This window comes from Agelaius phoeniceus, chromosome 6, assembly GCF_051311805.1.
Source record: "Agelaius phoeniceus isolate bAgePho1 chromosome 6, bAgePho1.hap1, whole genome shotgun sequence".
In the NCBI taxonomy this organism is placed as follows: Eukaryota; Metazoa; Chordata; class Aves; order Passeriformes; family Icteridae; genus Agelaius; species Agelaius phoeniceus.
The window spans coordinates 2,948,293-2,962,178 of NC_135270.1; the positions used below are offsets into that span (position 1 = coordinate 2,948,293).

Genomic DNA, 13,886 nt, shown 5'->3' on the forward strand with positions numbered 1-13,886 from the left:
CTTATCTGTCACTATTACGTGAGGCTGTTCTGCTTTTCATATTCTCAAAGGCAAAGGCACCACATACTTTCTTTGGCAAGTCTGCATGTGTAACTCACTAGAGTGGCATGTAAGCTCAGTGCAGACTGGATCATAACTTTGAACCGCACTGCAGTGGCTAACACGCTTTTGCTTTTCATGCTGCTTTGAGTTTCATCATTTGCTTGATGTTTTCAAGTCATTAAATATTAGAATTCTTTTTCTATTTTTGTAGGGAAAACTGATGACGCCAAGGTATCAGAAAAGGGTAGACTATCTCCTAAAGCTGGACATGTTAAACGTTCCCCATCAGATGCAGGACGCAGCAGTGGTGATGAATCCAAAAAGCTTCCCACAAGTAACTCTAGGACAGCTGCTGCTAATGCTAATACATTTGGATTTAAGAAACAGAGCGGGTCAGCCGTAGGCATGACCATAATCACTGCCAGTGGGGCAACTCTCACCAGTAGATCGGCTACCTTGGGAAAGATCCCCAAGTCATCTGGACTCATGGGTAGGACCACTGGTCGGAAGACTAGTGTTGATGGCTCCCAGAACCAGGATGATGGCTACTTAGCACTTAGTGCACGAACTAATCTTCAGTACCGTAGCTTACCCCGGCCCAGTAAATCCAGTAGCAGAAGTGGAGCTGGGAATAGATCTAGCACGAGTAGCATAGACTCCAACATAAGCAGCAAGTCAGCTGGGCTGCCTGTCCCTAAAATCAGAGAGCCTGCCAAGGTAATCCTTGGAAGCTCTCTGCCAGGATTAGTCAATCAGACTGATAAAGAGAAAGGGATTTCGTCTGACAACGAAAGCGTGGCTTCATGTAATTCTGTTAAAGTGAACCCTGCATCACAGCCTGCTGCTAGCGGAGCTCAGAGTACCCACCAGCAAGGAGTCAAGTACCCCGATGTGGCCTCTCCCACCCTGCGCAGGTAGGCAACAAATTCCTCGCTTCTGCAGTGGTGTTAGTGGGAGCTCAATGAGCAGCACTCTGCCAGCCAGGCCCGGCTGGCTTCGGTGCAGCACTTTCTATGTAGTGTCCTACTTCAGGGTCTTGGTATTTACATTTAATTTCACATAAACAGCTTGGCCAGTGTTGTGGATACGTAGGGCGTCACGCGACAGCAGCAGAAGTCTAACGTTCAGGAAAAAAACCAAACCTGTCTGGCAGAAGCTTTGGCAATTACAATCTGAGTCACCTTGTTGCAGAAGCCATACCTGGAGGCTTTCATCTGTGCAGATATCACAGATATAAGAATTTTCTTACCTGAAGGTTACTGAAGAGTTCTTGCACAGATGTATATGTAACAAACCTGGAAATATTCCAGTCGTGGATCAAATAAACCAACAGCTGGAGGGTTATCTCAGATTTTCATGATGACAGTGGCATTGACCTGCCACACTTGGATTCACCCAAAGCAAACTATTATAGCTTGTGTGGATTAGCCCAGTATGTTGCAAGACTCAACATTTTAGCCTGTGAAGAAGAACCCTAAATAAAATTACTGTCTAAGCTGGGTTAAATTTTCTTATTTAATACTATTTTTTGGACAAAAATCCTCTCTGTCTTCTGTTTCTCCGAGAGTACCCCCCACACTAACATTAACAAATAGTTAGTGAGGAGCTAATTGTTGATGCAGTATATATCAGAGCCTTGATATTGGTGAAAAGTTCTGTTAATATTATTTTTCAACTGAATTTGAGTAGCTTGTGTGTTTCAAGTTGCAGTGTTTTGCATTTCATTTTGTCGTGACGCCCATAATACCCATACAGTTATGCTCCATCATCCTGCTTCCAGTGATGTGAGAAAGCCACATTCCATCTGAAGCACCAGTGCAAGCATAATGGCTGTGATGGCAGCTTAGGCTGATGCTGTAAACTGCTTTTAGATGGGTGGTTTTATTTGAAGAGTCTGTGTGAGGACAATTGAAGATACTTTATTTTGTACCTGGTTAACAATAGATAAGCCATGTACTTTGGAACATGTAATTTTCATCAATGGCTACTTAAAAACTCCAGTAGCCCTTTCACTTCTATAGGATACACAATGATAAATGCAGATTTTCAGTGTTTTCAGTGATTTCAGTGTGCCTCAGGAATGTGATTGGGAATTTTTTATTACTAAAAAGCTGCATTGCTGGCTGTGTAATTGAAATGCTACATTAGAAATACATGAAACTTCAAAGAGCAGACACTGAGGCTCAATTTAACTATTCCCCCATTTGATTTACAATTTCACACTTGAATTTTCACCAGCCTGTCAAAGTTGTCATGTGTTGAGATGCATCAGAGTTGAATTGGGCCTCGTCTGCTTATTACTGATTTCTAGGATGACAGTAAAGAAGATTTTGAGCTTAATTTTTGTAGTTGAGTTGCAGACATTGTTTTTTGCATATTTCCTCTTGGCCCTGTATATTTTTTTTGGTGTTACACGCTGAATTAGAATCCATACCTTTGTAATGGTACAGATTTACCTATAAGTTCACTAATATATATAACTTCCATGTTGTCATACATAAGGGGGTAGCTGAAAAACAGTTTATCAAACTGTTGTGTGGGTATTTGGAGTTTTTTGAGCTCTGGGATGCTTTCTTTCAGAGTGGCTTCCCCAGTGCAGCTGAAGAGGTTGTATGCTCTGGCACAGGAATACCTTGGGGAATGCCCTAAGCTTGTATAGCTGCTGAGAGCCATGGAATCATGGACTGGTTTGGGTCAGAAGGGACCCTGAAAATCATTTTATTCTGATTCCCCTGCCATGGGCAGAGAGACCTTCCACTATCCCAGCTCGTTCAAAGGCCCACCCCTCCTGGCTTTGAACACTTCCAGAGATGGGGCAGCCCCAGCTTCCCTGGGCAGCGTGTGCCAAGGCCTCACCGCCCTCACAAGGAAGAATTTCTTCCTTATGTCTGATCTAAACCTGCCCTCTCAGTTGGAAGTGTTGTCCAGGTGCCTTGTGGCAAGTATGCAGCAGCAGCTGCCCAGCTCAGGTGTGTTTCATGCACTGGAGCTGCAGGAAGCACCTATGCAGCCTGGACACTGCTGCTGGGCCATTCACAGCATTCATTCCACCACTGCTGGCAGAAGCTGGGCCCTAGCAAGGCTTCCTACTGCTGCTGCCTAAAACTCTGGTGAGGAAGCCTCTTGACTACTTAAACCCAAAAATAAGTCCTTGGAGAGGAAGGGAAACAGATCAGCTTCTCCTCCCGAGCTCTGGGAATGAGAGGCAACATCAGCTTGATGGTTTCATAGCTCCTATGTGTCCACTCTTCCCTCTCCCTGCTATAGCTGGGCAACAGGAGCTCTTTCTTTGAAAATGTGGGCTTGCTCCAGGTGCTGCAGGTGCCCAGCTCTAGCACAGACTGTGTTTCTGGGAAGTGATGGACAGTGGGACTTAGTGTCCAGGTGTCCCAACAACCTGGACATGCTCCAAAGCAGAGAAAGTTCTGCCTGGAGCACGCCTACCCCTAAGGCTTCAGGAGCACTTGTGTCTAAGTGCTGTAGTCCTCTATTCTGAAAGGTTTCATCCACAGTGAATGATAGAAAAGCAAATCTGTGCAGGTATGTGTGAGGAAAACCAAGGTTCCAAAGGTAGTTACAGGAGCCAAGAGGCAGAAACAAAAGCAGTGTTTTGGGGTGGAGTTTGAAGCTGGAGTGGAAGATACTCTTCCTTCCTAATTTTGAAGATCAGTTTTGGAATGATTGATTAGTTTACTACTGAGGCACTTGGGCACTTCTGAGAAGTTTTCCACTGACTGTTTTTGAGGGAGTGGGGGTCTTTGCTTCCTTGGCAGTGAGCTGCATCACAGGCAGCAGTGATGCTGTGGTCAGCCTCCTCCATCTCCTCCCTCCTCAACTTCTGGAACTCACCTAGCTTTTTACTAGCCAGTTCCAGGTGCCAAAAAGCAGGTAGCATCACATTCTCCACTAAAAAATACCGTTTCCAGCCAGCTTGGAATGAAGCAAGCCTACATTTGGTATGAGTACTTTGTTGCATCCCAGCAAAAGCTGCTTCTGTGCAGAGCATTTGGTGATTTGTGCAGAATTTACCTGGTCAGCAAGCTTCCAATCTCTAGTATTCCATACATCAGATTGTTTCTCTGGTGTCCTTTTTCTTTAAGGAATAGAAGAGGATGTGGTTATATCTTAGTTCTGTGGAGCTGTATTTTAGCTTTGTGGAAGTATTGGTTGGTGATTCAAAGGTGACACACCTGAGATAGATTTGGAGCTGTTGTAGTTACCTCTGGGCTTTGTTGAAAGGGACAGTGAACACAAGGAGATTATAAATGTATAGTTGCATATGTACAATCTAGGATCAGGTACTCAGTACTGGTTTTCTGAAGCTAAGATGAAATATAAGATATCCTTGTGTTTACTGTTCCATTTTATGTATTTTTCATGCTGTCTTCTTTTTTACAGACTTTTTGGTGGCAAGCCTAGTAAACAAGTTCCCATCACAACAGCTGAAAATATGAAAAACTCAGTAGTCATCTCCAACCCTCATGCTACCATGAACCAGCAGGGTAACCTTGACTCCCCATCTGGCAGTGGTGTGCTGAGCAGTGGGGGCAGCAGTCCCCTCTATGGTAAAAACACAGATCTCAACCAGTCTCCACTGGCTTCCAGCCCCAGCTCTGCACACTCAGCTCCTTCCAACAGCTTGACATGGGGTACCAACGCCAGTAGTTCTTCTGCAGTTAGCAAGGATGGCATGGGATACCAGTCTGTCAGCAGCCTTCACACCAGCTGTGAGTCCATAGACATCTCCCTGAGCAGTGGAGGTGGGCTGAGCCACAACTCCTCCAGTGGCTTGATTCCAGCCTCCAAGGATGATTCCCTGACTCCCTTCGTCCGAACCAACAGTGTTAAGACCACGTTGTCTGAAAGGTTAGTGGGTTTTTCTCTTCTTTCCATATGTTTGTATCTCCAGTGGGAATGAAGTCCTGGCAGCAGTAGCCAGATACAGATCAAGTAATGCCTCTTAGCAGGCAGTGCAGACTAGAACATACAGATAAGTTATTCCCAGAAAGGAGCCCAGGTCAGAGCAGGAGGATGGGTTCAGAACAGGTTTTTGTTTTGCTGTTGCAGCCAATGTGACAACTTTTTTTCACTACCAGATCCTTCCAAAGATCTACTGTTAATTGAGCTGGTAGTGGTATTTTTAAAAACCCTCCAATTTTGATTTCAAAAGTCAACCATTTCCTGTTAAGCTTTTTGATTGTAGAATTTGATGACTTTCAAACTGGAGGTGATGCTGAAAAGACAAGTCCCCATCTCTGTAGTCACTTGATCCCTTCTCATCCTCTCCCTGCTGTGTTGTCCTATCTCCAGTTGTTCACTACAATATTTCAGCACAAGCATTCGTGTGAATGCTTAGTGAATCCTATTGGAAGCTGGTTCCAAGTGAAAAACAATCAGCTGAATTGTATTTCAGACTGATCACTTCCCCAGCTCTGTGTACAATGAGATTCACTGGTACCTGTGTGGACACAGGGTAGGACCTGGGAGGAGGCTGAGCAGGAAGGAGGGAACAGGGATTTTCCAGTATCAGAGCTGGATTGGTGGCACACTGAGCTGAAGCTGACACTGGGGTGAGCTCTGCAGGTCTCTGAGGGACCTCTTGTAGGTGCAAGCAGAACCCTTCCAAGCACTGGATTTCAGCTATGTCCTGACCAGTAGTGATGAGTTCGGCTAGCAAGACATTTGTAGCTGCGTCTCAATGGAGAAAATTGCACCTGAATGTAATGTTCTGACAGTTTGGGGTTCTGTTTGTGTTTTATTATAATTCCTTTTTGTTCCTTCATCTTTTCATTCTAATAGTCCTTCTCTTGTTTTCTGTCTTGTTGGACTGCTCTTTCTAGCCCTCTTTCTTCCCCTGCTGCTAGCCCCAAATTCTGCCGAAATACTTTGCCCAGGAGACAGGACAGGTAATGCTGTCTCAGGACAGGAGTATGCTCAAGGCTGCAGGTTTTGTTGCCCATCTCAGTGAAGCAAATTGTTTTGTGCCAGACTGTGCTCAGTTGAGTGCTCTGTTGTGTTCATCATCCAGGTGTGAACTGACACAAAGACATGCCAGTGAGAGTCCCTGCAAACACCCATCTCCCCACCCAAATCAATCTGGAGAGTGGCATACAGCACAGTTGGCATGTTTTTGGTGTTGCTCTCATTTCTGGGAATGCCCTTTGGTTTGGGGGGCTATTTTTAACCCACCCTTCATATCTTTGCCAAAGGCAATTTGAAACTCGTGCCCTTTTTTTTTTTTTTTTTTTTTTCCTGCAAATCTAAACTCTCACTAGCATTTCAGCATTCCTCTGGCATGCTGCTTTTCCCACTGCCTTTCTGGCCTGTCCCTTTTGTTGTGAAGTCCCTGTGTCATTCAGTGTCGTCAGTCTCTTACTGCAGCTTGGCTCATGAGTGTTTTCCAAGTACTTTGGTACTTTACAGTCATCCTTGTACAAATGAATGTTAAAGTTGGGAAAAGATGACACAAATCTAAACATTCAAGCTCACCTTTTCTCACTGATGTCATTTTTATCCTAGTCCCATACTGTAACTTAGCTATAAGGGTTGTAATTTAATTCATTTACTTACCACGGGGGTATTTTCTTTAAAAACAAATTAACAAGCTCTGCTCATCAGTTGTAAAAACATAAACTGAAATAGTTGAGTTTTGGGCAACTGATCGGTCTATTATACTTTGCTAATGGAACTTAGGCTAAGATTTGGAAATTCAAACAGTCTGGGCTCAATACCTCTTTACAGTAATTAGGTGCATTCCCTAAAGGGTGTCTGCTGAAAGAAATGATGGGAAGGTGGTTTGGACTTGAATATTCCCATGAGGTTTTACCAATAGCCTGCTGAAAAGTGTATTTTTAAACACCCATTTGATGTCTAAAGAGCCATTTTTGTTCATTGTGGCTAGGAGAAACAGTGAAGTGAGGTTGTGAAGAGATGTGGTTCACTGGCATGGTAGCAGCTGCATGTTTGTGCAAACCCCACCTGGTGAGGAGGTCTGTGCATGTTTCTGTAGGGAGGCCCCAGCACCTTTTCCTCTGAAAAGGTGATGCAGATGTTTGTGCGTCCTTCGTCCTGATCTGATTCCTTCCCTTTTGTTCTTCTCTGAAGTTCTTTTCTTTTAACTTTTCTGCAGCGACCCACATCTTGATAGGAACACTTTGCCTAAGAAGGGACTCAGGTATTGGTGTTTCCACATGGTTTAATATCTTCTGTGGTGGCTTTGGAGTTTGCTTTGTGTTTCTGTTGTGGCTGGTGGTGATGGTCGCAGTTTGCAAGAGGTGGCAACAATGCTCTTCCCTTCTTCTTCCCTTCTTCTTCCCTTCTTCTTCCCTTCTTCTTCCCTTCTTCTTCCCTTCTTCTTTTTTTCTTCCTTTTCCCTTTTTTCTCCCGCTCTTCTCCCACTCTTCTCCCGCTCTTCTCCCGCTCTTCTCCCGCTCTTCTCCCTCTCTTCTCCCTCTCTTCTCCCTCTCTTCTCCCTCTCTTCTCCCTCTCTTCTCCCTCTCTTCTCCCTCTCTTCTCCCTCTCTTCTCCCTCTCTTCTCCCTCTCTTCTCCCTCTCTTCTCCCTCTCTTCTCCCTCTCTTCTCCCTCTCTTCTCCCTCTCTTCTCCCTCTCTTCTCCCTCTCTTCTCCCTCTCTTCTCCCTCTCTTCTCCCTCTCTTCTCCCTCTCTTCTCCCTCTCTTCTCCCTCTCTTCTCCCTCTCTTCTCCCTCTCTTCTCCCTCTCTTCTCCCTCTCTTCTCCCTCTCTTCTCCCTCTCTTCTCCCTCTCTTCTCCCTCTCTTCTCCCTCTCTTCTCCCTCTCTTCTCCCTCTCTTCTCCCTCTCTTCTCCCTCTCTTCTCCCTCTCTTCTCCCTCTCTTCTCCCTCTCTTCTCCCTCTCTTCTCCCTCTCTTCTCCCTCTCTTCTCCCTCTCTTCTCCCTCTCTTCTCCCTCTCTTCTCCCTCTCTTCTCCCTCTCTTCTCCCTCTCTTCTCCCTCTCTTCTCCCTTTTGCTTCCCTTTTTGCTTCCCTTTTTGCTTCCCTTTTTGCTTCCTTCTTTCTTGCTTTCTTTCAATCCTCAAAGAAAGCCATTGACAACTGAGCTTTTTTCATCCAGTGGCCTCACTGCTTGAGCAAGAACTGTGGCTTTTGCTGGCTTACTTGCTGGAAAGCATCTCAAACCATCCCTGGGCTTGATTTAAAAACAGAAATGTTGTTGTTTCTGTGCCTATTACATGGAATGACCTGAAATAGTTTTTTTAACCTTGAGAACCTTGTGTTGTGATATAAATAGAAAAGATTTACAAGATAACACCAAAACTTTCAGGATGAAATTGGACATATTAAATTTTTTTTTAAAATGCATCATAATACCTTAATCTATATATTATAATTTATAATCTATTTAATCTATACCTTATTCTCTACTCTCATAGAAAATAACAAAAAAAATCATCAAATGTACTTTAAGCTGTTGTCTTCTCACATATTTTGTACATCTGTGAGGTAGTGATTTTTATAACATACTTTTTTTTCCCCCATTGATACAAGCAATTCTAACCAGAATTACTATTAGCTATGCTAATTAAATGCTTTACATGTTAGAGAATTTACAGAAGGTATCTCTGACAATTAAGAAAATTCAGATTCTGAATTGCTTAATGCAGCATCTGTGATCACTGCCTCGAGACTGCATCTGTGATTTTTTTCTGTGCTGTGCATCTTGTTCTTCAGAGCAGCCTTGTCCCATGAAGCTGAGTACTAAAGCCTTTCTTAAAATGGCAATTTGTTTTAATGTTTCTATGGTCAACTGTGTCTCTAATAAATACTCTCTTCTAAGATCAAAACATTTGAGTGCTGAAGAGGTAGGTATTAATGCTGACAATAAAAATAAATCTGTAGTGTGTTAAGGTAACATGACTGCTTAAAGCCCCTTTCTAAATAAACTGATTTATATGCAAAGTTTAAGAGATGCAGATTGTCAGGGATTGCTGCTGAAGTGTTGAGGCATAAGCAGAAGAATGAATGCATTTTTTGAAAGCAGATTGACTTTTAAAATTATTGCAGTGTTCCCATTGATTTAAAATAATCTTAATAAGTGATATCTTACTGCAGGGCATTTACTTGAAGGGAATCAAATTAATTAAATAGATAATATCAGCAAATAATAGGGCTGTAAGTTTTTGGAAGGAGAGCTAAGAACTCATAAATATTTGTCCAAAGGCAATGGCATAGCCCAAGACAGACACTGAATTCCATCAGCAGAGAAGTGTTTCCATGAAGCTCTGGCTGTTGGTACCTGTGCCCTATCACGTAGCTCACAGAACACCTGTCCTAACATACCTATTTTTCACACATAGACACAATAAATGAAACCTAAGCTGAAGCCAGGGGTTTTTTTTTGCCACTGATGTTGGCATAGACCACGTTTCTGCTATTTTCTTTCCCTTCAGAAAAGGCTAAACATAGTCTGCTTTATGATGTTTCAGTGCTGTTGGTTTTGAACTAAATGGGATACGCCTCCACAGACCTTATTTGGATGTCTCTGGAATATGAAATATTGGGTCACAGCTTGTTTAAAAAAATCCTGATAATGGCTTTGTTGACTTGAATTTGGTTATAATATCACAAAGAGTCAGCTAAGGTTACTGATGTACCAAAGTATTTAAATAGTGTTAGAATTTTGGCATAACTGAGGGAAAGGTTTTCCAAGTTACAGTTTTATTTTTAAATCATGTGATGTAGCACACACTACATTTTATCCTACAGTGCTACACAGCACAACTTCTACCTGTAACTTTTGGTTCACTCTGGTTTGGTTACATCTGAAGCCATTGGAATGAAGTTTGTGGTTTGGTCTTTCCCCCCACCAAAGAGAGGCGAAATGAATTAGGAACATGTTAGAAGAGCTTGGAGCAGCTCCTTAATCCAGAATTCTATTTGGTTTAGATTATTTAATCCTTTAATTTCATATGAGGATTCTTTTTTTCTTTCTCTCTCTCTCCCACCCCAAGCCTTGTGACATTTCATGGTTGGTTTTTTTTTTTTTTTTTTTTGTTGTCTTTTTTTCTTTTTTAACAAAAAAGCCAGATAAAAAATAAAGTTCATGGTGAAAAACCTGTTTGTTTTTGCAGGTATACTCCATCCTCCCAGCTCCGTAGTCAAGAGGATGCAAAGGAATGGCTCCGGTCCCATTCAGCAGGAGGCCTGCAGGATACTGCTGCCAATTCTCCATTTTCATCTGGATCCAGCATAACATCACCCTCTGGAACCAGATTTAACTTCTCGCAGCTTGGTGAATAATTATCTGTTTGAATAATCACAGCAATGCATTGTGTGTCCTGAAAGCAGCATGTTGCACAAGATAATTTCCTTTCAGCAGCTCCAAGGCCCACATTGAACCTGTGGAAGCACTCTCACTGAAATGAGTGTGACGAATTAGCATTATTATCTCCTATGCCCAAAGGTGCCATTCTTGCAGTAACTTTGATTCTCTGGGACTAATCAGATTCTTTAATATAAACTGTGAGGTTTATAAAATGTTAAGTAGAGCTGTTGGTTGGTATCACCCATTGGGGTGCTTAGAGGACATATGATGTTGCCTGCAGATGTTGCAACATCTATAATCCTCTAAAATCCAAGCATTTTACATACTGTGTGTGCCAATCTCATCAGTTTGGTATTTTATCTTTTTCAAATGGCTCGTTGGAAAATTGCAGAAAGCTCAGTCAAGCAGTATATAAAAATCAGGGGAGTTTCAAGTCAGAAAAACTGCCATTCCTTCACCTAATGTCTTTGATAAACACATTTTAAATTAAGGAAACAATAAATGCTGATTGGCAGGATCCATGAAGCATTGCAGGTTCTAGTTGACTGTATCAGCAGTTGAAATAACCTGATTTAAAGTGCTAGTGGTGCTCATCTCTGTTGGGCTGCTTAAATATGACTTCATTGCTTTCAGTTTCTTCAGGTTTGTAAATTTAATCTTGAAGGAACTTTTGGAAAGAAAATACCTGTTTGTTTATGACTTTCAAAAGCCCCTCCATAATAATTAATATTGTTGTTTAGAATAAATATATTGTTTACAGTAACTAATTTATAGATAATAATTATGTGCAAAATAGTTAAGCTTGCACTTGTGAACTTCTTATGGGAATTTGGAGCAGATTGCACAGTCACTTATTTCTAGTGTCGTTTTGAGTTGCAGTAATGACATTCTAGAGCCTTTCCTTGGGTGTTCTGGAAAGAAACACTTTCAATACGTGGCTTTAAATAAACTGACACTTAGCAAAATTTCAGCTGAATTTACACACAGCATGGCTGCATTTCCAACAGCTAGCAAACTGTCAGGAAAATTCATGAAATTAAAAAAAAATAACCAAAAAGTGTTGTCATAAGCCCAGAAACTTAACTCTTTATGTACCATGTTGGAGATTATTTGTATTAGCTTCAAAAGCTCTTTGGCCACAAACTGCAATGAACACCAAAAAAAAAAAAAAAAAAGAAAATATGTTTTCCTATGTTTTCTATGTTTTTAAGATGAGAGCTTAGAGATATTGGAGTTAAGAAAGGTCATTGGATTTAATTTAAGAGCAAATGATGATATGGAAGTCAAGAATCTGTGAACTGAATTATCCTGTTTTCTACAATAGTCTGTATCAGTTGGTGGTCTATGTAAAACCAGGCAAGGACAGCACACCAAGAGGAACCAGATGAGCAATGATTTTGTTCTCTCTTTTTCCCCACAAATGAACTAATTCTTAGTAAATAGCAGGCATAATTTTAGCACAAAAGCTCTTTTGAGAAATGTGAGGTTACAGTACTTTTGTACTCTAAACACTGGCTCGAAGAATATTGGCTTTTAAGGCAAAATTAGTAATTTACAGTTCTCAGGACATCATAGCTGAAAGTTCTGAACTGTAATTATTAGGAAACTAAAGCTCTTTATATTTGTGACTAAAATACATAGAAAAATGTCATTTTCTTAGAACTCGAAGGCTTTGAAGAAGGTAAGTCCTGCTCTAGAGAGACAAAATACTACAATTTTTGTGGAAGAACAGTTCCAAATTAATTAATTAATTAATTAACTGATTAATGCATTAGTTTATGACAAGATAATTTTCTTTCATTCTCCCATGCCTGGGAGGTGTTAGTGAGGTGACTCAGCTTGTTTGTGGAATTACGGACACATGGACATTATGGACACACAGACAGTTTTTAAAATGACCTTAATTGACTTGAGTTTCCACATCCACTAGCCTTGTTTGCATACCCCTTACTTGAAAACCAATGGCGCCTGGAGAAGACAATACCAAAAATTTGTGTCTTGAAGTGGAGGGCGGGGGGGAAGCACCTTTGCTGGTGGAGGATGACAGAAGGAGAACAGGAGAGGCCGTGTTGGTGGCACTAAGGGTGTGTGTGGTGTTTGTGAGGGTCCCCAGGACGAGGGAAGAGATGAGAATTTTACTCCCATGTTCTCAGAAGGCTGATTTATTATTTTATGACACTATGTTATATTAAAGAATTCTATACTAAAACTGTACTAAAGAAGGAGAAAGCATACATCAGAAGGTTTAACAAAAATGAATAATAAATGCTCGTGACTGACTCAGAGAGTCTGACACAGCTGGACTGTGATTGGCCATCAATTAAAAACAATTCACATGTTTGGCTAAACAATCTCCAGCCCACATTCCAGAGCAGGCAAAAGATGGAGAAGCTGAGACTTCTCATCTTCCCAGGAGACGAAATCCTGGTGAAGGGGTTTTTTAGATAGTGTGACAGTGACAATGTGTAGCCATGATATTTTCTGAAAAATCCCTTCGCCAGGATTTTTCTCCTGAGAAGCTGAGAGGCCTCAGGAACAAAATGTAAACGATAATTGTCTGCTGCTGGGGAATGCAACAGGTGCATCTGAGACAGAGTAGAAATTCTCCAGAGTAGAAATCCATTTTGGTTTAAGTGAAATGTACGTCTTTGAGTTGAGTCTATAATTTGAAGACATAGCTATTTAGCCTGACTGCAAAAGCCTAAGCTCAGAGAAACTGCTTCAGTGAAAGACAGAGATAAGGGAGAGAGAGACAAAGAGTGATAAAGAGGGACAGAGACTGCTGTAAGAGCAGGTCAACCTGACCTAGAAATTATTTCTGATAAAGAACTAGCAGCAAATGTCATGTGAAATTAGTAAAAATGAATATGTATGAAACTATTGTGAAATTGTATGCATATGTATTTAAGAAGAAGATAAAAAAAGACCTGACATCCCCAAAAGTACGCATGTCTTTTAAAGAAAGCAATCTCCACATGCGTCCAGCGCTGTAATAAACATACCGGCTTTACAACTTGCACAGAGTTGTAGAGTTTTGTTTATCTCCGCAAAACACATCTGTGGTTGGTCTCATGTGGTTGTTTCTAATTAATGGCCAACCACAGTCCAGCTGTCTCAGACTGTCTGGTCAGTCACAAGATCCCTTTTCCCTTTTCCATCCCTTTTCCCTTTTCCCTTTTCCCTTTCCCCTTCCCTTCCCTTAACCTTTCCTTTCCCCTTTCCCCTTCCCTTTCCCCTTCCCTTTCCCCTTCCCTTTCCCCTTCCCTTTCCCCTTCCCTTTCCCCTTCCCTTTCCCCTTCCCTTTCCCCTTCCCTTTCCCCTTCCCTTTCCCCTTCCCTTTCCCCTTCCCTTTCCCCTTCCCTTTCCCCTTCCCTTTCCCGCCTCCTGATGAAATCCTTTCTTCTATTCTTTTAGTATAGCTTTAATATATCATTCTCTTTTAATATAACATATATCATAAAATAACAAAATCAACCTTCTGAAACACGGGGTGAAGATTCCTCAAGACACTCGTTTCTTCCCATGTCGGGACTGCTTGCAAACCG

The 13,886-nt window shown here is 41.8% G+C and overlaps 1 protein-coding gene across 7 annotated transcripts in view; it reads left to right on the forward strand.

Moving 5' to 3' along the window:
- NAV2 (neuron navigator 2) overlaps positions 1-13,886 on the forward strand; it is a 386,104-nt gene that overhangs the window by 337,833 nt on the left and 34,385 nt on the right. For all 7 annotated transcript variants that reach the window (XM_077179507.1, XM_077179509.1, XM_077179504.1 and 4 more), the window contains 5 exons: positions 254-956; positions 4,441-4,908; positions 5,883-5,948; positions 7,172-7,216; positions 10,148-10,308. In XM_077179507.1, the coding sequence (XP_077035622.1) occupies positions 254-956; positions 4,441-4,908; positions 5,883-5,948; positions 7,172-7,216; positions 10,148-10,308 (1,443 nt within the window). The remainder of the gene's footprint in view (positions 1-253; positions 957-4,440; positions 4,909-5,882; positions 5,949-7,171; positions 7,217-10,147; positions 10,309-13,886) is intronic.